The sequence below is a fragment of the Oncorhynchus keta genome, chromosome 22 (assembly GCF_023373465.1).
Source record: "Oncorhynchus keta strain PuntledgeMale-10-30-2019 chromosome 22, Oket_V2, whole genome shotgun sequence".
Taxonomy (NCBI): Eukaryota; Metazoa; Chordata; class Actinopteri; order Salmoniformes; family Salmonidae; genus Oncorhynchus; species Oncorhynchus keta.
The window spans coordinates 33,627,010-33,651,603 of NC_068442.1; the positions used below are offsets into that span (position 1 = coordinate 33,627,010).

General features: G+C 43.7%; 1 protein-coding gene across 3 annotated transcripts in view; it reads left to right on the forward strand.

Moving 5' to 3' along the window:
• LOC118401369 (low-density lipoprotein receptor-related protein 5-like) overlaps positions 1 to 23,517 on the forward strand; it is an 85,720-nt gene extending 62,203 nt beyond the window's left edge. For all 3 annotated transcript variants that reach the window (XM_035798816.2, XM_035798817.2, XM_035798818.2), the window contains 13 exons: positions 3,556 to 3,740; positions 3,972 to 4,295; positions 4,948 to 5,144; positions 5,419 to 5,633; positions 7,269 to 7,459; positions 8,718 to 8,927; positions 9,094 to 9,219; positions 9,322 to 9,558; positions 20,512 to 20,622; positions 20,805 to 21,047; positions 21,193 to 21,335; positions 21,521 to 21,618; positions 21,747 to 23,517. In XM_035798816.2, the coding sequence (XP_035654709.1) occupies positions 3,556 to 3,740; positions 3,972 to 4,295; positions 4,948 to 5,144; positions 5,419 to 5,633; positions 7,269 to 7,459; positions 8,718 to 8,927; positions 9,094 to 9,219; positions 9,322 to 9,558; positions 20,512 to 20,622; positions 20,805 to 21,047; positions 21,193 to 21,335; positions 21,521 to 21,618; positions 21,747 to 22,008 (2,542 nt within the window). In that variant the 3' untranslated portion in view covers positions 22,009 to 23,517. The remainder of the gene's footprint in view (positions 1 to 3,555; positions 3,741 to 3,971; positions 4,296 to 4,947; positions 5,145 to 5,418; positions 5,634 to 7,268; positions 7,460 to 8,717; positions 8,928 to 9,093; positions 9,220 to 9,321; positions 9,559 to 20,511; positions 20,623 to 20,804; positions 21,048 to 21,192; positions 21,336 to 21,520; positions 21,619 to 21,746) is intronic.
• The last annotated feature ends 1,077 nt before the right edge of the window (positions 23,518 to 24,594 follow it).

The window sequence follows — 24,594 nt, forward strand, 5'->3', positions numbered from 1 at the left end:
TTCATGGTCCGTGCCAATACCATAGTTACAATGAGCAGGAATACAGTGTGGTAGAGGTAGATATGTATTGGGGTAAGGTTACTAGGCATCAGGATATGATAAAGGATATGAAGATAAGATAAACAGAGTAGTAGCAGCAGTGTGTATGCGTGATGCGTGTGTGTAGAGTCATTATGAATGTGTGCATGTTGTGTGTGAATACATTTAATTGTGTGAGTGTATAGTCACAGAGTCAGTGCAAAAATAAAATGGAAGGGTCAATGCAGATAGTCTGTGTAGCCATTTTGTTAGCTATTTAGCAGTCTTATGACCTAGGAATAGAAGCTGTTTAGGAGCCTGTTGGTGTCAGACTTGTTGCTCTGGTACCACTTGCCGTGCGTAAGCAGAGAGAACAGTCTTTGGCTTGGGTGGCTTGTGTCTTTAGCAATTTTCACCACCTGATTTGGAGGTCCTGGATGGCAGGGAGCTGGGCCGCAGTGACGTACTGGGCTGTCCTTACCACCCTCTGTAGCGCCATATGATCAAGGACAGTGCAGTTGCCAAACCAAGCAGTGATGCAGCCAGTCAAGATGCTCTCAATGGTGCAGCTGTAGAACTTTTTGAGGATCTGAGGGTCCAATCCAAATCTTTTCAACCTCTTTAGGGGGATGAGGTACTGTTGCGCCTTCATGACTGTGTGCGGACAATTTTAAGTACTTTAGTGATTTGGACACTGAGGAACTTGAAGCTCTCAACCAGCTCTCGATCAGCTCCCCCCCCTTTCCTGTAGTCCACGATCAGCTCTTTGGTCTCTGACGTTGTTGTCCTGGCACCACATTGCCAAGTCACTAACCTCCTTTCTGTAGGCGTCTCATCGCTGCCGGTGAAAAGGCCTACCACTGTCGTGTCGTCAGCTAACTTGATGATCGTGTTGGAGTTTGAGTAGTGCGTGACCATGCAGTCGTGGGTGAACAGTAGGGGACTAAGCACACACCCCTGTGGAGCCCCCATGTTGAGAGTCAGCGTGGCGAATGTGATGTTGCCTACCCTACCCTTACAGACGGAGACTTCTCCTCCATGTGAGGAGTTGTTAGTTGATACATGTGTGCCAACATGTCACAGCTTTTACATGTCACTCTGCAGGATGAAGTCATGTCCTGGAGCTGTCAAGAGTCATGCTTGTGGCTTCTGATGCATTTTTACCACCTAGCCTTAACCCTCAGCATGGTTTCCTTTCTCAGATACTGAACTGGGTTGAGTTCTACAGGTATTGTCCCCATTGCTGGGGCCGTTGCCATTTACCAGTCCATATTGACTTAGTTTGGGAATGCAGACATAGTCTTGGCTGGCATCAAGTGTTTGGGGATATATGGGCTAGAGGTCGACCAATTATGATTAATACTGATTATTGGAGGACCCAAAAAAGCCGAAAAATCGGCCGATTTATTGGTATCGGCTTTTCTTGGTCATTATATATATATATATATATATATATATATATATATATATACAGCATTTCTGAATAAACACTTATTTTAACGTAATATAATACATCAAAATTAATTTAGTCTCAAAAAAATAATGAAACATGTTCAATTGGGTTTAAATAATGCAAAAACAAAGTGTTGGAGAAGAAAGTAAAAGTGCAATATTTGCCATGTAAAAAAGCTCATGTTTAAGTTCCTTGCTCAGAACATATGAAAGCTGGTGGTTCCTTTTAACATGAGTCTTCAATATTCCCAGGGAACAAGTTCTACGTTGTTCCATATTTTATCTAACGGGTGGCATCCCTAAGTCTAAATATTGCTGTTACTTTGCACAACCTTCAATGTTATGTCATAATTATGTACAATTCTGGCAAATTAATTACCATCTTTGTTAAAACGAAATGGTCTTCACACAGTTCGCCATGAGCCAGGCGGCCCAAACTGCTGCATATACCCTGACTGCTTGCACAGAACGCAAGAGAAATGACACAATTTCCCTAGTTAGAATAAATTCATGTTAGCGGGCAATATTAACTAAATATGCAGGTTTAAAAAATATATCCTTGTGTATTGATTTTAAGAATTGCATTGATGTTTATGGTTAGGTACATTGGTGCAACGACAGTGCTTTTTTTCACGAATGCGCTTGTTAAATCATCACACGTTTGGAGAAGTAGGCTGTGATTCGATGATAAATTAACAGGCACCGCATTGGTTATTTGCTACATCGGACAAGCTAGTTAAACTAGTAATATCATCAACCATGTGTAGTTAACCTCTAGCGTCGAGCAATCCCGTATCCGGGAGCGTAATCATAGCCTCAAGCTCATTACCATAATGCAACGTTAACTATTCATGAAAATCGCAAATGTGAGCCAATATATTTATTTAATTTCAAGCTTAGCCTTTTGTTAACAACACTCATCTCAGATTTTCAAAATATGCTTTTCAACCATAGCTACACAAGCATTTGTGTAAGAGTATTGATAGCTAGCATAGCATTAAGCCTAGCATTCAGCAGGCAACATTTTCACAAAAACAAGAAAAGCATTCAAATAAAATCATTTACCTTTGAAGAACTTCGGATGTTTTCAATGAGGAGACTCTCAGTTAGATAGCAAATGTTCAGTTTTTCCAAAAATATTATTTGTGTAGGAGAAATCGCTCCGTTTTGTTCATCGCGTTTGGCTAAGAAAAAAACCTGAAAATTCAGTCATTACAACGCCAAACTTTTTTCCAAATTAACTCGATAATATCGACAGAAACATGGCAAACGTTGTTTAGAATCAAACCTCAAGGTGTTTTTCACATATCTATTCGATGATAAATCATTCGTGGCAGTTGGGTTTCTCCTCTGAAGCAAATGGAAAAATGCACGCAGCTGGAGATTATGCAATAATTTCGACGGAGGACACCAAGCGGGCACCTGGTAAATGTAGTCTCTTATGGTCAATCTTCCAATGATGTGCCTACAAATACGTCACAATGCTGCAGACACCTTGGGGAAACGACAGAACGTTTAGGCTCATTCCTGGCGCATTCACAGCCATATAAGGAGACATTGGAACACAGCGCTTTCAAAATCTGGGCGATTTCCTGTTTGAAATTTCATCTTGGTTTCACCTGTAGTATCAGTTCTGTGGCACTCACAGATAATATCTTTGCAGTTTTGGAAACGTCAGTGTTTTCTTTCCAAAGCTGTCAATTATATGCATAGTCGAGCATCTTTTCGTGACAAAATATCTTGTTTAAAACGGGAACGTTTTTTTTATCAAAAAATTAAAAGAGCACCCCCTATATCGAAGAAGTTAACAAGTGATTATGTTAAGAATATTTTTTAATACGATAAGTTTAATGCTAGCTAGCAATTTACCTTGGCTCCTTGCTGCACTCACGTAACAGGTGGTCAGCCTGCCACGCAGATTCCTTGTGGGGTGCAATGTAATCAGCCATAATCAGTGTCCAAAAATTACAGATTATTATGAATACTTGAAATCGGCAATAATTAATTGGCCATTACGATTAATCAGTCGACCTCTAATATGGGCTTGTTCTACTATGTATAAAGCAGCTCTGTGTGTCTCCTCAGCTACATGTATTGGACAGAGTGGGGAGGCAAGCCCAGGATCGCCAGGGCCCACATGGACGGCAGCAACATAATTACCCTAGTGGACAAAGTGGGCAGAGCCAACGGCCTCACCATCGACTACATCGACCAGAGACTCTACTGGACCGACCTGGACACCTGTATGATAGAGTCAACCAACATGCAAGGTAAACGCATACAGTAGTCAAGCTCTTCTCCAACCCCTCTGTTGTTTATGATTGATGATACATGATGAGCATAAAACTCTGTAATATTGCTGTGGTTGACAGCAATATTCATTCATGTCCATTCTCCTTTTCCACCCAATATTACTGTACAAATATATCATATTGCTGTGGTTAACATCAATATCCTCAGATCTTCAATAATCCATATATTGATAATCATGTTTCATCCAGGTCTGCAGAGGGAGATAGTGGCTGACGACCTCCCTCATCCATTCGGTCTGACCCAGTACCGGGACTACATCTACTGGACAGACTGGAACTTGCGCAGCATCGAACGGGCCGACAAGCGCTCTGGGCTGAACCGCACCATGGTCCAGGGACGCCTGGAGTACGTCATGGACATCCTGGTCTTCCACTCCTCTCGCCAGGACGGTGCCAATGACTGCTCCCAGAACAACGGCAACTGTGCCCACCTGTGCCTGGCGTCGCCCTCCGGCTCCCAGTGCCGCTGTGCCTCCCACTACATCCTGGACTCAAACAGCAGGAACTGCAGCTGTGAGTAGAGAAATGACCAGGGCCGGCATTAACAGGGGGTTGTTGGGTTTATGTTTTTAGTTTGGTTCAGTGTTGTATTTAGTGTGTTGGTACAGTCAGTTTATTCTGTTTTGAGACATATGCACTAATCTCCTGTGGACATTTTACTGTAAGTTGGAAATTGAATCTCTCTGTTAAGAGTAGGCGAGTCAGTGTATTTTACAACGTCTTTGCTCTAGAAGGATGTATTGTCTTAATCAAATCCAGGTGTGTCTACAGCCCTTGGCCATGCAAAACCTCATAACATGTGTCTGTCTGAATCATTCCATGAGCTGACCTCAGACTTTCACTGAGGCCTGATGTGGACAAGTGTTAGAAAGGAGGTTGCTGTGCACATATCACAGACTGAGCATTCCTCTGGTCTTGGCATGGGATGAAGGCCCTGTGTTCCTACATGTCTTTTTCTTTCTTACTGCTGCATACTTCCCTGGCTTCTGGGGACCACTGATTACTGCATTATATTAAGCTGATTACAACATCCTGAGTCATGGAAAGGTTGGTAGGAGAGAGGGAGGAAGAGATGTAGAGGGAGGGGACAGAGAGAGTGAGCGAGATGGAGAGATTCAAATGTTTGGATTGGGCCTGTTAACCTCTGACCCCTCCCTCCCTCCAGCCCCCTCGAGCTTCCTCCTGTTCAGCCAGAAGGCCTCAATCAGCCGCATGGTTCTGGGTGAGCAGAGCCCCGACATCATCCTTCCCATCCACGTCCTCCGCAACGTCCGGGCCATCAGCTACGACCCCCTAGACCACCTGATCTACTGGGTGGACGGGCGGCAGAACATCAGGAGGGCCCGCGACGATGGCACACAGGTGAGTCATGCTGATAAAGAGGACCATATATTTACATACACACTTAAGATGCATATAGTATATTGTGTATATTAATGTTTTTCAATTATATTCTAGTTTACATGCATATAAAGTTAAGGGAGTTATAGAACTTAATTTAATTGACGTCAGTGCAGCCATCATGCACAAATACATTTGTTTGAACACTCGCATATCTTTTGTCGACAGTGTGAAACCTTTCACAATTATAGGCCCTTTCTCTAATTTAATATCTATCTCCTTCATCCTCTTCCAGTCGTCAGTGGTGGTGACCACCACTTCCACCCACCAGCAGCAGCCTGACAAACAGCCCCACGACCTGAGCCTGGACACCTACAGCCGTACTGTCTACTGGACTTGTGAGGCCACCAATACCATCAACCTCCAGCGCCTGGACGGAGATGCCGTGGGCGTGGTGCTGCGAGATGAACATGACAAACCCAGAGCCATTGTAGTCAACCCCGAAAAAGGGTGAGGAGGGAAGGGGGAGTGTTATATCAAAGAGGAGACTGGAAAACAAAGTGCTGCCTGGTTCATACTGTTACAGCTCGAGGAAACTGTTTTTTGTGCAGATAGAGGCAGACTGACTCAATAACTGGATTTAGGGATGGCAACATTTCTATTTAAAATCTCCCAGGCTCGGTTTTCAAATCTACCCCGATTGTGGTGGACTTGGGAATGAAAAACCGAGGGACCTCACTCACTTGAAAGCTTTTGAAAATAAACAGGACTTCCAAAATAGTTCAGTGTCCCCTTATGAAATATTTTCAAGTGAGCGATGCCAATTGTATGTGTGTAAATATAGCAGTTGGCTGGCGGGCAGATCAGGGACTGGGTGTGGCACTCCTCCAAGCAGCAGAGTAATTAGTGGGTGATCAGGTGTTTAGTGATGTGGTGTTGACAATTTGACATAGGAGACTCTGTGGAACAGTGTTTATTTTCCTTTGATAGGGCAGGGAAGGAACCACAGCCCCAAGTAACTACGAGGCTGAGAATGTCAGGTCATGTGTGCAGCAGATGGTTGTGTTTACTGTTCTGCCTTCACTACTTTCTCCTCTCCAGTGGTGCAGTAGTATGGTCAGGGCCGTAGGTCAGGGCCTGGCAGGCTGCACTGTAATTGTGATGCTCATTGTCGATGCGGCCGTCCTCCATGTTCCGTTCTATTTGGGGCTCTCCTATGTGGTTTGGCTTGGATGTGGCGGAGGTGACTTCTCTCATAGGAGTGACCCGGAGTAAACTAATCAGCATGAGACGTTTAATCCCAAAAATCTCAAACTGAATATTGTTGGCAATCAGCTTGACAATTTTGATAATTTGACATGGTCTTGTAGTTGTTTTTATCCGATTTGAAAGTTGCATTCAGTTGCTTGTCTCTCCATGGGCATGGAAAGCACTAAATAGACATTGAAGATATTTGGTCGAGCTCAGTACAGACAGTCTCAAAAGGTTACAGGCAGGTTGAAGAGCTGTGGGGTTCATTTGTTTTCTCCCACTTTCCCTTGAAGTCACGGCTTCTACATTTACTCAAAGCATTATGTTATTACATTAATACTTCAACTGATTACACTCAGACTGATTTTTTTTTTAAATAGTTCCCTTTTGACTTGAAGAAGCAGAACCAAATTACAAACAGACGAGCGTTTGCGCAATAGCATTTCTTCCTTCAAGTCTTCTGTCTAAACAGGTGTTAAGGGAGGTTCTTATCAGAGCTGATAGAAGCTGGTGTGAGACATAACAAACCGGGAAGGCCCACAGCTCGATAATAGCCTCTACTCCTCCAGGAGGAGGGCCAACTTAACAGCCCTGCGCTCTTGTCTACACCCAGCACAGTACAATACAGTACAATACAGGCTGCCCTGCCCACTCATCAAAACACATATCTCAACTGTTATTTATCTCCCATCTATCAGTAAATCTCTCTGACTGATTTCCATGTTGTAGTGTGATTAATATATATATATATATATATATATATATATATATATATATATCAATGTTGACTAATGTCTAAAATCCTGTACACAGTTGGTGGTTTAAGGTTGGGCAGCAACTGTTCAAATGTCTGCTTTTCGTTGTTTTTTCTTACTGCCTCCATCTCTCCTGTAGGTATATGTATTTCACGACCATGCAGGATCGCTCTGCTAAGATCGAGGGAGCATCTCTGGATGGGACAGAGCGGGAGTCTTTGTTCACCACGGGTCTGATCCGGCCTGTAGCCCTGGCCCTGGACAACAAGCTGGGGAAACTCTTCTGGGTGGACGCTGACTTGAAACGCATTGAGAGCAGTGACCTCACTGGTGAGTCCCAATGCTAAAGAAGTGTGGACAGCCCTTCTAGATCCAGAACGTCAGCACTCAAACACTGCTGATCATCTGAAAAGCTGTTGTTGCTATGGTTTATCAGTTTTGACAGCATTTATTTACATCTTTCATTCTCAGTAGTACACAGCAGTACCATGGAAAATGACACAATGTTCCTCGAGTCCAAACACAGTTTGTGGTCTAAAATAGTCTGCCCATCTTCCTAATACGTTTGAAAGCCTACATCTTCACACTAGAAAAGCCTGGCCTCTTTGGACCCCCCTTCAGGCCAATGAGGAGTCATTTGGACTCAACATACTAATAAATACAATTTAATGTATGCTATCGGGAAAATAATACTTTGGTTGTGTTCATGAAGAACACAATAGCATTTGTATTAGTTTGTTACTGTAGGCTGTGGAGTAGATGGAATTGTGATATTTTGAAAAAGGGCTCATCTCTTCAGTCTTAAGAGTTATTTGGCAAGGGTAAGTGTTTGTTGTTGTTGTTTTTTAAACATCAGAATTCCTGTGACACTACAATGATATGAAAAGGTCACTTTTTCGTGCAAAACAACTGTTTTTAACACCGGTGCTAGGTGTACCGGTTTGAGTGTTGAACTGCAATGCGGCTGGGTTTTTCATGCTCAACATTTTCCTGTGTGTATCTAGAATTGTCCACCACCCAAAGGACATCCAACCAACTTGACACAACAGTGGGGATGCATGGGGGTGCAACTCAATATTAGGAAGGCGTTCCTAATGTTTTGTACACTGTATGTGTGTTAAATAGACTTATTTTAGGAGAAGTCCAGAACAGAGGGGGGGCATGACTTTAAAATGGCAGGGAAATTTCCATTTCAATTCACATTGGGTCAAAATTATCCCCTTGGCCTTTCTAGTGTTAAATAAATCCCCCTGCCTTTGAAGTCTGGACTGGATATGAACAATACAGCATCCAGACTGATTTCTCCAGGCCATTTATGCACCATCAGACTGTAAAGTTATACAAGAAAGTGTCTTTATTTTGGCAGACCATGTTTGGCAACAGTTATTGAATATTAGTCAACCTGGTTTTAGTGATGGTGTCTATATTTATACCTATATACCTATGTGTTCTATTTAAGAAGGAAGACCTAAGGGTCTGAAAATAAATGCATTTGGGAGGATACACCGTCTTTGATGTGAGATATAGGATATCTATTGTTTGGTGTATACTACCCTTGTTCTGAGGTCATTCCTCTTCCTTCTCCCAGGAGCCAATCGGATCGTCCTCCAGGACTCTAACATCCTGCAGCCCATGGGTCTGACAGTGCTGGGGGAGCACCTGTACTGGATCGACAGACAGCAGCAGATGATCGAGAGGGTGGACAAGCTGATTGGGGAGAAGAGGACCCGTATCCAGGGCCGCATTGCCTACCTCACCAGCATTCACGCTGTGGAAGACATGGACCCTACAGAGTTTGGTAAGGCACCTAGAGGGGCCTGTGTTCAGCCACTTTCTATTGCCTCAGCAGATACCAATTCTTTTGGAAAACAATGTGTGATGCAGTGCTTTACTACAACAGATTTCCGTTACTCTCCAGGGGCAAAAACTCAATGTCCACGTCTTCTCCTTCCTCTTCTCCACAGCTTCTCATCCCTGTTCCCATGACAACGGAGGCTGCTCACACATCTGCATTGCCAAAGGAGACCGGACACCTCGCTGCTCCTGTCCCATGCACCTGGTCCTGCTGCCCAACCTGCTCATCTGTGGAGGTACAGCTGCTGCTGTAACACATTCAATAATGATGTGCGATACACAATAAGTCAAGTTTTACACTAGGCATTGGCTCTGAATCTAAACTCCTCCCACTTCAGACCCACCCACCTGTTCCACAGAGCAGTTCACCTGTGCCACGGGCGACATTGACTGCATCCCCATGGCATGGCGCTGTGACGGCGTTGCTGAGTGTGATGACAACAGCGACGAGGAGAACTGCCCTGTGTGCTCGCCAATCCAATTCCAGTGTGACAAGGGCCAGTGTGTGGATGCTCAGCTACGCTGCAACGGAGAGCCAGACTGCGCAGACAACTCCGATGAACAGGACTGTGACAGTACGTTCACTCAACTGACTTTATGCACAATATTGATACATACTGCTGCACCATCTTGGTAGTATGTAAGACGTTTTAGTCCAATGTAAATATAGTCTTTCGGTTCTTGTATACATTTCACTCTTTTAAATTTTCAAATTAAATATACCTTCCTGCAACCCGCCTCACCCAATGTGTTATGGATGTGCTATTTTTTAGACCTTATAACTGGAACCTCCATCAGCAGCTAGCCAGCTAATTAGCTACTAGCTATTTAGTCATTGTTAGCCACTGCTTGCGGACTTTACCTTTAGCTCGGATTCCAGACGCTTTAGCCCAGATAATACTTGCCAGTCTGCTGATATTTCGCTGTACATTATTTTTTTCCCACTACATCACTGGATTCCTGCCGCAAGCTCTGGACCATTACACCGGATCTTCGCAGCTAGCTAGTTGCTACTGAGTGGCTATTGTAGTGGACGCCCTTGTCCAGAAGCATGCACCAGTTAGCCTCGAGCTAGGCCCATCTCCCGGCTAGCAAACGAAGTACACCAACTACAATACCTCTCTTGCCAATTGGCCTGTACCCTTTGTCGACACTGAGCCCCACCAATCCATCACCACTGGTCTGCTGACATAATTCAGCCGATGTGCTCTCAATCGTGGATGTTGGTGATGATCCATCTGCTAGCCCGGGCACGCTATGCTTCCTGAAAGCCGTGTCTCCCGCTCGCCTAGCATAGTAATCGACTACCGAACGGTTCCCTGTTTCATCTATTGCTGCTCATTGGACCCTATGATCACTCGGCTACACAGCTGATGACTGCTGGACTGTTCATTAACACAGTACTTCATGTTGTTTATCTGTCGGCCCCAGCCTCAAACTCAGGCCCTGTGTGTAGCTAACTGATCCTCTCTGCCCATTCATTGCCATTTGCCCGTTGTTGTTGTCGTTCTAGCTGTTTACCCGTTGTTGCCTTAGCTCCCCCAATCAACACCTGTGATTGCTTTATGCCTTTCTCGAATGTCAATATGCCTTGTATACTGTTTAGGGCAGCTCTCGTTTTATTTTACTACAGAGCCCCTAGTCCTGCTCAACATGCCTCAGATAGCCCCCTTGTCCCACCCCCGACACATGCGCAGACCACACCTAGCTTAACTGGCGCCTCCAGAGACAAAACCTCTCGTCACTCAATGCCAAGGTTTACCCCCACTGTACTCGGCACCCTACCATACCCATCTGTACACTATGCCCTGAATCTATCCTACTACACCCAGAAATCTGCTCCTTTTATTCTCTGTTCCCAAAGCACAAGATGACCAGTTCTTATAGCCTTTAGCCATGCCCTCATCCTAATTTTCCTCTGTTCCTCTGGTGATGTAGAGGTTAACCCAGGCCCTGTGTGTCCCCAGGCACTCTCATTTGTTGACTTCTGCAACCGTAAAAGCCTTGGTTTCATGCATGTTAAATCAGAAGCCTCCTCCCTAAGTTTGCTTTATTCACTGCTTTAGCACACTCTGCCAACCCTGATGTCCTAGCCGTGTCTGAATTAGGAAGGCCAGCAAAAATTCTGAAATTTCCATCCCCAATTACAACAAGACACAACTGCTAAAGGGGGCAGAATTGCAATCTACTGTAGAGAGCCTGCAGAGTTTTTGTCATACTATCCAGGTCTTAGTTAGAGCTTCTACTTTTAAAGATCCATCTCTCCAGAAATAAGACCCTCACTGTTGCTGCTTGTTATATACCCCCCCCCAGCTCCCAGCTGTGCCCTGGACACCATATGTGAATTTATTGCCCCCCATCTATCATCAGAGTTCGTACTGCTAGGTGACCTAAATTGGGATATGCTTAACACCTCAGCCGTCCTACAATCTAAGCTAGATGCCCTCAATCTCACACAAATGATCAAGGAACCTACCAGGTCCAACCCCAAATCTGGAAACATGGGCACCCTCATAGATATCATCCTGACCAACTTGCCATCCAAATACACCTCTGCTGTTTTCAACCAGGATCTCAGCAGTCACTGCCTCATTGCCTGCGTCTGTTATGGGTCCGCGGTCAAACGACGACCCCTCATCACTGTAAAATACTTCTGCGAGAAGGTCTTTCTCATCGACCTGGCCCGGGTATCCTGGAAGGATGTTGACCTCATCCCGTCAGTAGATGATGAGAGGTTGTTCTTTAAAAGTGCTTTCTTCACCATAAATAAGCATGCCCCTTTCAAAAAATGTAGAACTAAGAACATCTATAGTTATTGGTTCACTCCAGGTTCGACTGCCCTTGACCAGCACAAAAACACCCTGTGGAGTACTGAACTAGCTTCAAATAGTCCCCGCGATATGCAACTTCTCAGGGATGTCAGGAACCAATACAGAGTCAGTTAGGAAAACAAAGGCTAGCTTTTTCAGATATTTGCATCCTGCAGCACTAATTCAAAAAAGTTTTGGGACACAAGTCCATGGAGAAGAGTACCTCCTCCCAGCTGCCAACTGCACTGAGACTAGGAAACACTTGTCAGCACTGATGAATCCACGGTAATCAAGCATTTCAATAGGCATTTCTCTACGGCTCGCCATTCTTTCCACCTGGCTGCCCCAACCCTGGCCAACAGCTTTGCATCCCCCCGGGTTTGAAAATAAATTAACCCAACAGCAACTGGCCCAAGCCCCCCCACCCACTTCACCCAAATGTTTTGAAAGAGCTGCAAAATCTGGATCCCTACAAATCAGCTGGGCTAGACAATCTGGACCCTCTCTTCCTAAAATGATCTGTTGCCATTGTTGCAGCCCCTATTACTAGTCTATTCAACCTACCTTTCGTATCGTCTGAGATTCGACCGATATCCATCTTGCCCTGCCTTTCTAATGCCAAGTGAACAAACAGATTAACAACCATTTCGAATCCCACCATACCTTCTCCGCTAAGCAATCTGGTTTCAGAGCTGGTCACGGGTGCACCTAAGCCACGCTCAAGGTCCTAAACAATATCATAACCGTCATCGATAAAAGACAGTACTGTGCATCCATCTTCATTGACCTGGCCAAGGCTTTCGACTCGGTCAATCACTGTATTCTTATCGGCAGACTCAACAGCCTTCGTTTCTCTAATGACTACTAACTACATGTCAGATAGTTCAGTGTGTCAACTCGGAGGGCCTGTTGTCCGGACTTCTGGCAGTCTATCGGTTGGCACAGGGTTCAATTCTTGAGCCAACTCTTTTCTTTGCATATATATCAATAGTTGCGCTTGCTGCGGGTGATTCTTTGATCCACCTCTACGCAGACAACACCATTCTGTATACATCTAGCCCTTCTTTGGACACTTAAACTTCCAAACGAGCTTCAATGCCATACAACACCTCTAACTGCTCTTAAAACCTCTCTGGGATATGCGGGACGCTAGCGTCCCATCTGGCCAAAAGGCAGGGAGGAATGCAGAGCACCAAATTCAAATAAATTACTATAAAAAAATCAAACTTTCATTAAATCACACATGCAAATTGCAAAATTAAAGCTACACTTGTTGTGAATCCAGCCAACATGTCAGATTTCAAAAAGGCTTTTCGGCTAAAGCAAACGATGCTATTATCTGAGGATAGCACCATAGTAAACAAATAGAAAGCATATTTCAACCCTGCAGGCAGAAATAAAAATAATTAATGCCTTACCTTTGACAAGCTTCTTTTGTTGGCACTCCAATATGTCCCATAAACATCAAATGGTCCCTTTGTTTGATTAATTCTGTCGATATATATCCTAAATGTCCATTTATTTGGCGCGTTTGATCCAGAAAAACACAGGTTCCAACTTGCTCAATGTGACTACAAAATATCTCAAAAGTTACCTGTACTACTTTTGTAATAAATCAAATCAAATTTATTTATATAGCCCTTCGTACATCAGCTGATATCTCAAAGTGCTGTACAGAAACCCAGCCTAAAACCCCAAACAGCAAACAATGCAGGTGTAAAAGCACGGTGGCTAGGAAAAACTCCCTAGAAAGGCCAAAACCTAGGAAGAAACCTAGAGAGGAACCGGGCTATGTGGGGTGGCCAGTCCTCTTCTGGCTGTGCCGGGTAGAGATTATAACAGAACATGACCAAGATGTTCAAATGTTCATAAATGACCAGCATGGTCGAATAATAATAAGGCAGAACAGTTGAAACTGGAGCAGCAGCACAGTCAGGTGGACTGGGGACAGCAAGGAGCCATCATGTCAGGTAGTCCTGGGGCACGGTCCTAGGGCTCAGGTCCTCCGAGAGAGAGAAAGAAAGAGAGAATTAGAGAGAGCATATGTGGGGTGGCCAGTCCTCTTCTGGCTGTGCCGGGTGGAGATTATAACAGAACGTGGCCAAGATGTTCAAATGTTCATAAATGACCAGCATGGTTGAATAATAGTAAGGCAGAACAGTTGAAACTGGAGCAGCAGCATGGCCAGGTGGACTGTGACAGCAAGGAGTCATCATGTCAGGTAGTCCTGGGACATGGTCCTAGGGCCCAGGCCAGTTGAAACTGGAGCAGCAGCATGGCCAGGTGGACTGGGGACAGCAAGGAGTCATCATGTCAGGTAGTCCTGGGACATGGTCCTAGGGCCCAGGCCAGTTGAAACTGGAGCAGCAGCATGGCCAGGTGGACTGGGGACAGCAAGGAGTCATCATGTCAGGTAGTCCTGGGGCATGGTCCTAGGGCTCAGGTCCTCCGAGAGAGAGAAAGAAAGAGAGAAGGAGAGAATTAGAGAACGCACACTTAGATTCACACAGGACACCGAATAGGACAGGAGAAGTACTCCAGATATAACAAACTGACCCTAGCCCCCCGACACATAAACAACTGCAGCATAAATACTGGAGGCTGAGACAGGAGGGGTCAGGAGACACTGTGGCCCCATCTGAGGACACCCCCGGACAGGGCCAAACAGGAAGGATATAACCCCACCCACTCTGCCAAAGCACAGCCCCCACACCACTAGAGGGATATCTTCAACCACCAACTTACCATCCTGAGACAAGGCCGAGTATAGCCCACAAAGATCTCCGCCACGGTACAACCCAAGGGGGGGGCGCCAACCCAGACAGGCCGACCACAACAGTGAATCAACCCACCCAGGTGACGCACCCCCCCCCCAGGGACGGCACGAGAGAGCCCCAGCAAGCCAGTGACTCAGCCCCCGTAACAGGATTAGAGGCAGAGAATCCCAGTGGAAAGAGGGGAACCGGCCAGGCAGAGACAGCAAGGGCGGTTCGTTGCTCCAGAGCCTTTCCGTTCACCTTCCCACTCCTGGGCCAGACTACACTCAATCATATGACCCACTGAAGAGATGAGTCTTCAGTAAAGACTTAAAGGTTGAGACCGAGTTTGCGTCTCTGACATGGATAGGCAGACCGTTCCATAAAAATGGAGCTCTATAGGAGAAAGCCCTGCCTCCAGCTGTTTGCTTAGAAATTCTAGGGACAATTAGGAGGCCTGCGTCTTGTGACCGTAGCGTACGTGTAGGTATGTACGGCAGGACCAAATCAGAGAGGTGGGTAGGAGCAAGCCCATGTAATGCTTTGTAGGTTAGCAGTAAAACCTTGAAATCAGCCCTTGCTTTGACAGGAAGCCAGTGTAGAGAGGCTAGCACTGGAGTAATATGATCAAATTTTTTGGTTCTAGTCAGGATTCTAGCAGCCGTATTTAGCACTAACTGAAGTTTATTTAGTGCTTTATCCGGGTAGCCGGAAAATAGAGCATTGCAGTAGTCTAACCTAGAAGTGACAAAAGCATGGATTAATTTTTCTGCATCATTTTTGGACAGAAAGTTTCTGATTTTTGCAATGTTACGTAGATGGAAAAAAGCTGTCCTCGAAATGGTCTTGATATGTTCTTCAAAAGAGAGATCAGGGTCCAGAGTAACGCCGAGGTCCTTCACAGTTTTATTTGAGACGACTGTACAACCATTAAGATTAATTGTCAGATTCAACAGAAGATCTCTTTGTTTCTTGGGACCTAGAACAAGCATCTCTGTTTTGTCCGAGTTTAATAGTAGAAAGTTTGCAGCCATCCACTTCCTTATGTCTGAAACACATGCTTCTAGCGAGGGCAATTTTGGGGCTTCACCATGTTTCATTGAAATGTACAGCTGTGTGTCATCCGCATAGCAGTGAAAGTTAACATTATGTTTTCGAATAACATCCCCAAGAGGTAAAATATATAGTGAAAACAATAGTGGTCCTAAAACAGAACCTTGAGGAACACCGAAATTTACAGTTGATTTGTCAGAGGACAAACCATTCACAGAGACAAACTGATATCTTTCCGACAGATAAGACCTAAACCAGGCCAGAACATGTCCGTGTAGACCAATTTGGGTTTCCAATCTCTCCAAAAGAATGTGGTGATCGATGGTATCAAAAGCAGCACTAAGGTCTAGGAGCACGAGGACAGATGCAGAGCCTCGGTCCGATGCCATTAAAATGTCATTTACCACCTTCACAAGTGCCGTCTCAGTGCTATGATGGGGTCTAAAACCAGACTGAAGCATTTCGTATACATTGTTTGTCTTGAGGAAGGCAGTGAAGGCAACAGCCTTCTCTAAAATGTTTGAGAGGAATGGAAGATTCGATATAGGCCGATTAGTTTTTTATATTTTCTGGGTCAAGGTTTGGCTTTTTCAAGAGAGGCTTTATTACTGCCACTTTTAGTGAGTTTGGTACACATCCAGTGGATAGAGAGCCGTTTATTATGTTCAACATAGGAGGGCCAAGCACAGGAAGCAGCTCTTTCAGTAGTTTAGTTGGAATAGGGTCCAGTATACAGCTTGAAGGTTTAGAGGCCATGATTATTTTCATCATCGTGTCAAGAGATATAGTACTAAAACACTTGAGCGTCTCTCTTGATCCTAGGTCCTGGCAGAGTTGTGCAGACTCAGGACAACTGAGGTTTGGAGGAATACGCAGGTTTAAAGAGGAGTCCGTAATTTGCTTTCTAATAATCATAATCTTTTCCTCAAAGAAGTTCATGAATTTATCACTGCTAAAGTGAAAGTCATCCTCTCTTGGGGAATGCTGCTTTAATACAACTTTAGGTATTTTTTAATGTAAATAATCGATCAAATTGAAGACTGGATGACCTGTGTTCAATACAGGAAGAAAACAAACTGAAGCATGCTTTCTGGTCACGCACCTCAAACTAACAGTACACTTCATGTGACCCTCGTTCAAGATGGTCGTACTTCCTCCTTACACAAAGGAATAACCTCAACCAATTTCTAAAGACTGACATCCAGTGGAAGCGATAGGAACTGCAAGAAGGTCCCTTAGAAATTTGGATTCCCAATGAAAACCCATTGAAAAGAGTGACCCCCCAAAAATAAATCTGAATGGTTTGTCCTCTGGGTTTTGCCTGCTAAATAGGTTATGTTATACTCACAGGCATGATTCAAACAGTTTTAGAAACTTCAGTGTTTCTATCCAAATCTACTAATAATATGCATATCTTATTTTCTGGGGATGAGTAGCAGGCAGTTGAATCTGGGCATGCATTTCATCTGGATGTGAAAATACTGCCCCGTCACCAAGAAGTGAAATGCTAGTAAAAGGAAGTGCATGCTCTTCAACCGATCGATGCCCGCACCCGCCCGACTAGCATCACTACTCTGGACGGTTCTGACTTAGAATATGTGGACAACTATAAATACCTAGGTGTCTGGCTAGACTGTAAACTCTTCTCCAATCCAAAATTAAATCTAGAATTGCCTTCCTATTTCACAACAAAGCCTCCTTCACTCATGCTGCCAAACATACCCTCGTAAAACTGACTATCCTACCGATCCTTGACTTCGGCGATGTAATTTATAAAATAGCCTCCAACACACTACTCAGAAAATTGGATGCCGTCTATAACAGTGCCATTCGTTTTGTCACCAAAGCCCCATATACTACCCACCACTCCAGGTCACCTACAAGTCTTTGCTAGGTGAAGCTTTGCCTTATCTCAGCTCACTGGTCACCATAGCAACACCCACCCATAGCACGCACTCCAGCAGGTATATTTCACTGGTCAACCCCAAAGCCAACACTTAATTTGGCCGCCTTTCCTTCCAGTTCTCTGCTGCCAATGACTGGAATAATTTGCAAAAAAGAAAGAATTTGCTGAAGTTGGAGGTGTGTGTGTGTGTGTGTGTGTGTGTGTGTGTGTGTGTGTGTGTGTGTGTGTGTGTGTGTGTGTGTGTGTGTGTGTGTGTGTGTGTGTGTGTGTGTGTGTGTGTGTGTGTGTGTGTGTGTGTGTTCTGGCTCTCACAGGCTCCTCTGTCCTCCACTCGTTATCAATATAAAAGACACCTGTCCACAACCTCAAACAGTCACACTCCAAACTCCACTATGGCCAAGACCAAAGAGCTGTCAAAGGACACCAGAAACAAAATTGTAGACCTGCACCAGGCTGGGAAGACTGAATCTGCAATAGGTAAGCAGCTTAGTTTGAAGAAATAAACTGTGGGAGCAATTATTAGGAAATGGAAAACTTACAAGACCACTGATAATCTCCCTCGATCTGGGGCTCCACGCAAGATCTCACCCCGTGGGGTCAAAATGATCACAAGAATGGTGAGCAAAAATCCCAGAACCACACGGGGGGGGGCCTAGTGAATGACTTGCAGAGAGCTGGGACCACAGTAACAAAGCCTACTATCAGTAACACACTACGCCGCCAAGGACTTAAATCCTGTAGTGCCAGACGTGTCCCCCTGCTTAAGCCAGTACATGTCCAGGCCCGTCTGAAGTTTGCTAGAGAGCATTTGGATGATCCAGAAGAAGATTGGGAGAATGTCATATGGTCAGATAAAAACCAAAATATAACTTTTTGGTAAAAACTCAACTCGTTGTGTTTGGAGGACAAAGAATGCTGAGTTGCATCCAAAGAACACCATACCTACTGTGAAGCATGGGGGTGGAAACATCATGCTTTGGGGCTGTTTTTCTGCAAAGGGACCAGGACCACTGATCCGTGTAAAGGAAAGAATGAATGTGGCCATGTATCGTGAGATTTTGAGTGAAAACCTCCTTCAATCAGCAAGGGCATTGAAGATTAAACTTGGCTGGGTCTTTCAACATGACAATGATCCCAAACACACCGCCCGGGCAACGAAGGAGTGGCTTTGTAAGAAGCATTTCAAGGTCCTGGAGTGGCCTAGCCAGTCTCCAGATCTCAACCCCATAGAAATCTTTGGAGGGAGTTGAAAGTCTGTGTTGCCCAGCAACAGCCACAAAACATCACTGCTCTAGAGGAGATCTGCATGGAGGAATGGGCCAAAATACCAGCAACCGTGTGTGAAAACCTCGAAGACTTACAGAAAACGTTTGCCCTCTGTCATTGCCAACAAAGTCTATATAAACAAAGTATTGAGAAACTTTTGTTATTGACCAAATACTTATTTTCCAACATAATTTGCAAATAAATTCATTAAAAATCATAATGTGATTGTCTTCTTCCATTTTGTCTGTCATAGTTCAACTGTACCTATGATGAAAATTATAGGCCACTCATCTTTTTAAGTGGGAGAAATGGCACAATTGGTGGCTGACTAAATACTTTTTTGCCCGACTGTATATATATATATAGAGAGAGAGAGAGATATCTCCCTCACTAACTTTAAGCGTCAGCTGTCAGAGCAGCTTACCGATCGCTGCAGCTGTACACAGCCCATCTGTAAATAGCCCATCCAACTACCTACCTCATCCAATATTAGTATTTCTGCTCTTTTGCACACCAGTATTTATACTTGCACATCCTCATCTGCACATCTATCACTCATGTTAATTGCTAAATTGTAATTACTTCGCCACAGGCCTATTTATTGCCTTACCTCCTTCATTTGCACACACTGTATACAGATTTTTATATTGTTATTGACTGTGCGTTTTGTCGCACTGCTTTGCTTTATCTTGGCCAGGTCGCCGTTGTAAATGACAACTTGTTCTCAACTGGCCTACCTGGTTAAATAATGGTGAAATAAAATAAATAAAAACACTTCCAGTTCAGTAAAACACACACCAATGTCATAGGGATTAAAGGGCGACTGCACTTCCTGATTTGACCTCGTTTTGAAGATTGCTCATTAAGAAATGCTAGCGGCCATGACTAAATGATAGTTATCTTGGATGTGGGCGTGGTATGTTCCCATATCGTACCCTTGCAGGTACTGTTGTTTGTCCCTCCTGATTCACCGTAGCAACAGCCACTTCCTCAAAATAAATTGAATTAATCTAAGAGAAATCTGTAATTAATTTAGATATTTTAGCTTAGTCGCGCAATTTTACATCTAGCTAAGGTGTTTGGTCCAGTGTTTCTCAAGTTAAAAAATGTGCATGGAAAACTAGTCAGTGGGTTTTGGAATATTGACAAGTTGCAGTTGGGATACAAATGCGCTTTGATTGTCTCGATTCTCATTTTGCTCCAAAAGTTGTCAGGCGTTAGTGATTGACACGGTCAAATACATCAGCATGTGGCCACTCCATAAAGGGCTTAGGGCCAAGAGTTATTTCAACATAACATTGGCAACGTGTTGTCTTATGTAAACAAGTCAGAGGCGCTGTGTAATGGGCAGGTCTGTCTCGCTGTCTGGAAGTTCTGGCTGCTATGGTTGGAGTGCACACAGCTGCTTCTCTCGTGTTAGTGGGCACGATCGTAATCATACCCAACCCTCCAGTAAGTTGCGACGAACTCACAAAACTCAGTTTTGGACAAGATGGACTGACAAATGATGCTATTTACACTTTGTGGTTAATTTTTATACTAGAATAAATGTGTTCTATGCTTCATAGATGCCACATAGAATCAATTTCTCTGAATTTAAATGGCCTAAAGGGCAGTTGACATTTAATACTGGGAGATTGTACTATCACCACCATCAGCAACCTTGTTTGTATTGATTTGATGATAAGCCATGCCAAGTCTTTTAACGTGGACTTTGCTCTGCTCTCCTCCCCTCAGCCATATGCCTGCCCAACCAGTTCCGCTGCAACAACAAGCAGTGCATCCTCAAGAAACAGCAATGTGACTCCTACAATGACTGTGCTGACAACTCTGACGAGCTCTTCTGTGGTGTGTTTAACTTCACTCAGTCACATGAGAAAATCAAGGGAGTTCAGAATTTACACTATTGTCATATTTTTCAGTAAGGAGAAACCAGTCAATCCATCTACAATATCACATTGATATAACCGACTACTCATACTTGGCAGCAGTCCGTTAAACCTGTTGTAATGTCTTTGCCCGTCTTGTAGAATTCCTCACCCCCCCGTCAAGCGACGTTCAATCACCATCTCACACCAGCACCATCGGCCCAGTCATTGGCATCATCCTGTCAGTGTTTGTGATGGGAGGGATGTACTTTGTGTGCCAGCGGGTGGTGTGCCGCCGTTACAAAGGTCCCAACGGAGCCTTCCCCCACGATTACATCAGTGGCACCTCACACGTACCCCTCAACTTCATCGCACCCAGCAGTTCACAGCACGGAACCTTCACAGGTAAAGGTTGGCTATTACACAACACTGAAAACTAAAGATCAAATGGATGAGTGTATAGATATGGCCTGTACTGTGAAAGGATAGTATTTACATGCTGAAGCAGGTAGTTGTTGTCACTGTATTTGACTGTTTTGTTGTTTCTTAGGTATCTCGTGTGGGAAGTCTATGATGAGTTCTGTCAGTCTGATGGGGAGCAGCTGTAGTGGGGCGCCACTCTATGACAGGAACCATGTAACAGGGGCCTCCTCCAGCAGCTCCTCCAGCACTAAGGGAACCTTTTATCCACAGGTATGTACCCAACTTCTCTGCCCTCTCTTAGGAACCCAACACCCATCCTCTCCGCGGTGTCTCTCATACATTATTTCTAAAAACTGGGGGGAATGTACATTTTCTCCTGTTTGAACTTTACTGGACACTTGATGATCTCAAAACTTAAGTTTGTAATTGAATGGGTAAGGGTTTTGTATTTGCAGATGCTCAACCCGCCTCCCTCTCCAGCCACGGATCGCTCCCTGTATAATGCAGAGATCTTCTACTCCTCTAACAGTCCCTCCACCACCAGGTCTTACAGGTAAGAGATGAGAAACACTTGATCAGTTTCTCTCTTTGTATTATGCAACAGTCAGCTTGATGCAAATTGGCACCTCTTTGCTGTTGTGAAATAAAAAAGTATTTTCTCTCCATGCTTGCTCCTGAAAGGCCTTATCTAATGCGCGGTGTGGCACCCCCCACCACCCCATGCAGCACTGACGTCTGTGACAGCGACTACACCACAAGTCGTTGGAAGAGCAACAAGTACTACATGGACCTAAACTCAGACTCTGACCCTTACCCTCCTCCCCCCACTCCCCGGAGCCAGTACCTATCAGCAGAGGAGAGCTGCCCCCCTTCTCCATCCACAGAGCGCAGTTACTTTCACCTCTGTCCCCCACCCCCGTCACCATGCACTGACTCTTCATGACACCCGGGGAAATAGCCATGTCTGTAAATAATTTTAAATATAAACAAATGAGAATTATATTTTATTCATTTCCACTGATTGCCATGGGTTAAGGTGGGGATGGAATAGGGCCAGATCAAGTGTGACAATGTACAGTGAATTGTATCACTTGTCTATATTTTTCATGTTTCCCACCCTCGTTTCAGATGGAGTATCCTCCTAATTAGAAGACTTTCAATTTGACTATTCTATTGGCCTTTGATAATTCTTCGGGTTTTTTCAGCCACGTACTTTAGAACTTCCTTCAAACGTACCAATTTACAGTGAAATTTGAACAAGGTGGTCACCAATATTGGTTTGAGAAAATACTCCATTCAAAATGTTACACTGGTGATGTGGCCAACCACATTACCATTAACAAAACAAATTGTAAATATTTGTAATTAAGTAAATAAGAAATGTTTCACAACAGCCATGAAATGCTCTTATTAATTGAAATGATCCCGAGCATGTCTTTGTTTTGGAGTTTACCAAAAATGTGTTTGCTGCTACTGTACATATATACTTTACTCTGAATTATGAGAACACCCAACAAAACAATTAGACAATAGATCATTAAGCTGTTTCAGTGAGTAACGTTATTATTTTTTTGTGTAGAACAGTATGTATACATGTTAATTGTTTTGAAGGAGTCCTTATGGAATAACTCATAAGAGCAGCTTCATCGTTGATGCAGTTATCAACCAGAAATGACAAGGTTTTGCACAACCTTAACTCGATCATGAATCTCTTATACAATGTCCATGTGACATACTAGACTGACTATTTCCATTTATTGAAACAATAATACTGTTGATATTTCAGCTTTTATCAATGAGACAAATGTCTGTAGTTCAGTAAAAGCTATTCGATCTTTTGTAAACCATGTTTGAAAACTGTAGATGATTCAATTGTAGTGAAACCCTCACTATCTTCACATACCTTTCAACTTATAGATTGAATTTCAGAGTGGTGAATATCATGCACCTGTAAAATCATGGCTCCATTATATTGTCTCACTTTGAAGATTGACAATGTTGCCAAACTGAGCACTTCCTTAAATGAACTATCCAACCAGTTAAGAAATGTGAACAGTGAATGTAAAATTACATAAAGAGGGAAATGTATTTTGAATTCATACCTCGTGCTTGTTTTCTGAGCTTTTTCTCTGCCATTTGTATATAGGCAATTAACCATGGTGCTGACAAGTGAAATGAAATCATATGATCGAAAGTGTCAGGCTTCCATCTGTATGTTGGACACCTCTGGCTTCTAGCGGAGAGGTTGTACAGGTTCCTCAGACCTCCACAACACAACCTGCTGCCCAGCCCATTTCAAGCCATGTCCTTACTGGACAGGGACAACTCCAGCTGTACTTCATTGTGCCAGTATGTAGATGCTCCCCAAACAAACCTGTGTTGTGTTATTTACACTTGTGACAATTTTTGTATCAAAAGCATTTTTATATAATAAAGGTTCTATTTTAAGGAATACTTGTGTGGCTACTTTGAAGAATCAACAATATTTTGATTTAACACTTTTTTGGTCACTAAATGATTCCATGTGTTATTTCCTAGTTTTGATGTCTTAACTATTATTGTACAATGTAGAAAATAGTAAAACATAAAGAAAAACCCTTGAATGAGTAGGTGTCCAAACTTTTGACTGGTACTGTATATACAGTAATATTAATTTGTTGCATGGAAAAGGTTTTTGGTGATCCAAATAGGGCTCACATTTTCTATTGCGGTACTATTAACTGCACTGGTTATGCGAGTGAATCATAGCTAAATGCTGCCACCACGTGTAGAAAAGTTGGAACATCATCCTTGTCTATTTTTCAGGTCTTTTTTTTCACAAATGGACATCCAGGTCAAAAAATCATATCAATCTACCCCAGTAAAGTCTAGTTATGGCCAGAATATTTTGAGTGGACTGAAGGCGTGTTGTATGGGCTGACCCAAAGACATCCCTAGAGCAATTGCTGCTGCTTACAAACTTCTCCAGCATAGCACATCAGTCTGCAGTTCAAATAATAATGCTGAGCCAGTGTGGTGTCAACCTCAAACAATAACAAACTGTATAAAAGCTGCTGTCAATGTGACCCCTATTAAGAAGGATTACAGACTGGACATGGAAAACTCCTTGAAACTTTGCAACTCTCATGCCTTGGGTATGTAAAACCAAAGGAAACTACGTATGAGGAAACATAGCTATTCAATGTCTTTGACGTTCCTATTTTGGTGTACAGTACATTACAGAAATAGTTGTGCATGCGTTAAAGATTCCTGTGAAACTTTTGAGCGGGTTGATTGAGAACAAACAACGATATAAGAGTATTGCATTTGGAGGCTGGCATTAGAGATTACTAAACTGCTCTCCATTCACTGTTAGAGGACCGCTATACTCTTCAGGTGAATTTACTCAAGTGCAGGCCTGTAATGACAGGCCTTAACTGGAAAACCCCTCACATCACGTTTTTTGTTTTGCTCATTTCGTTTGGATGTCTTCCATCTCCAACAAAGTTCTACTTTCACTTGCTACAATCCCTAATGTTAACAATGATTT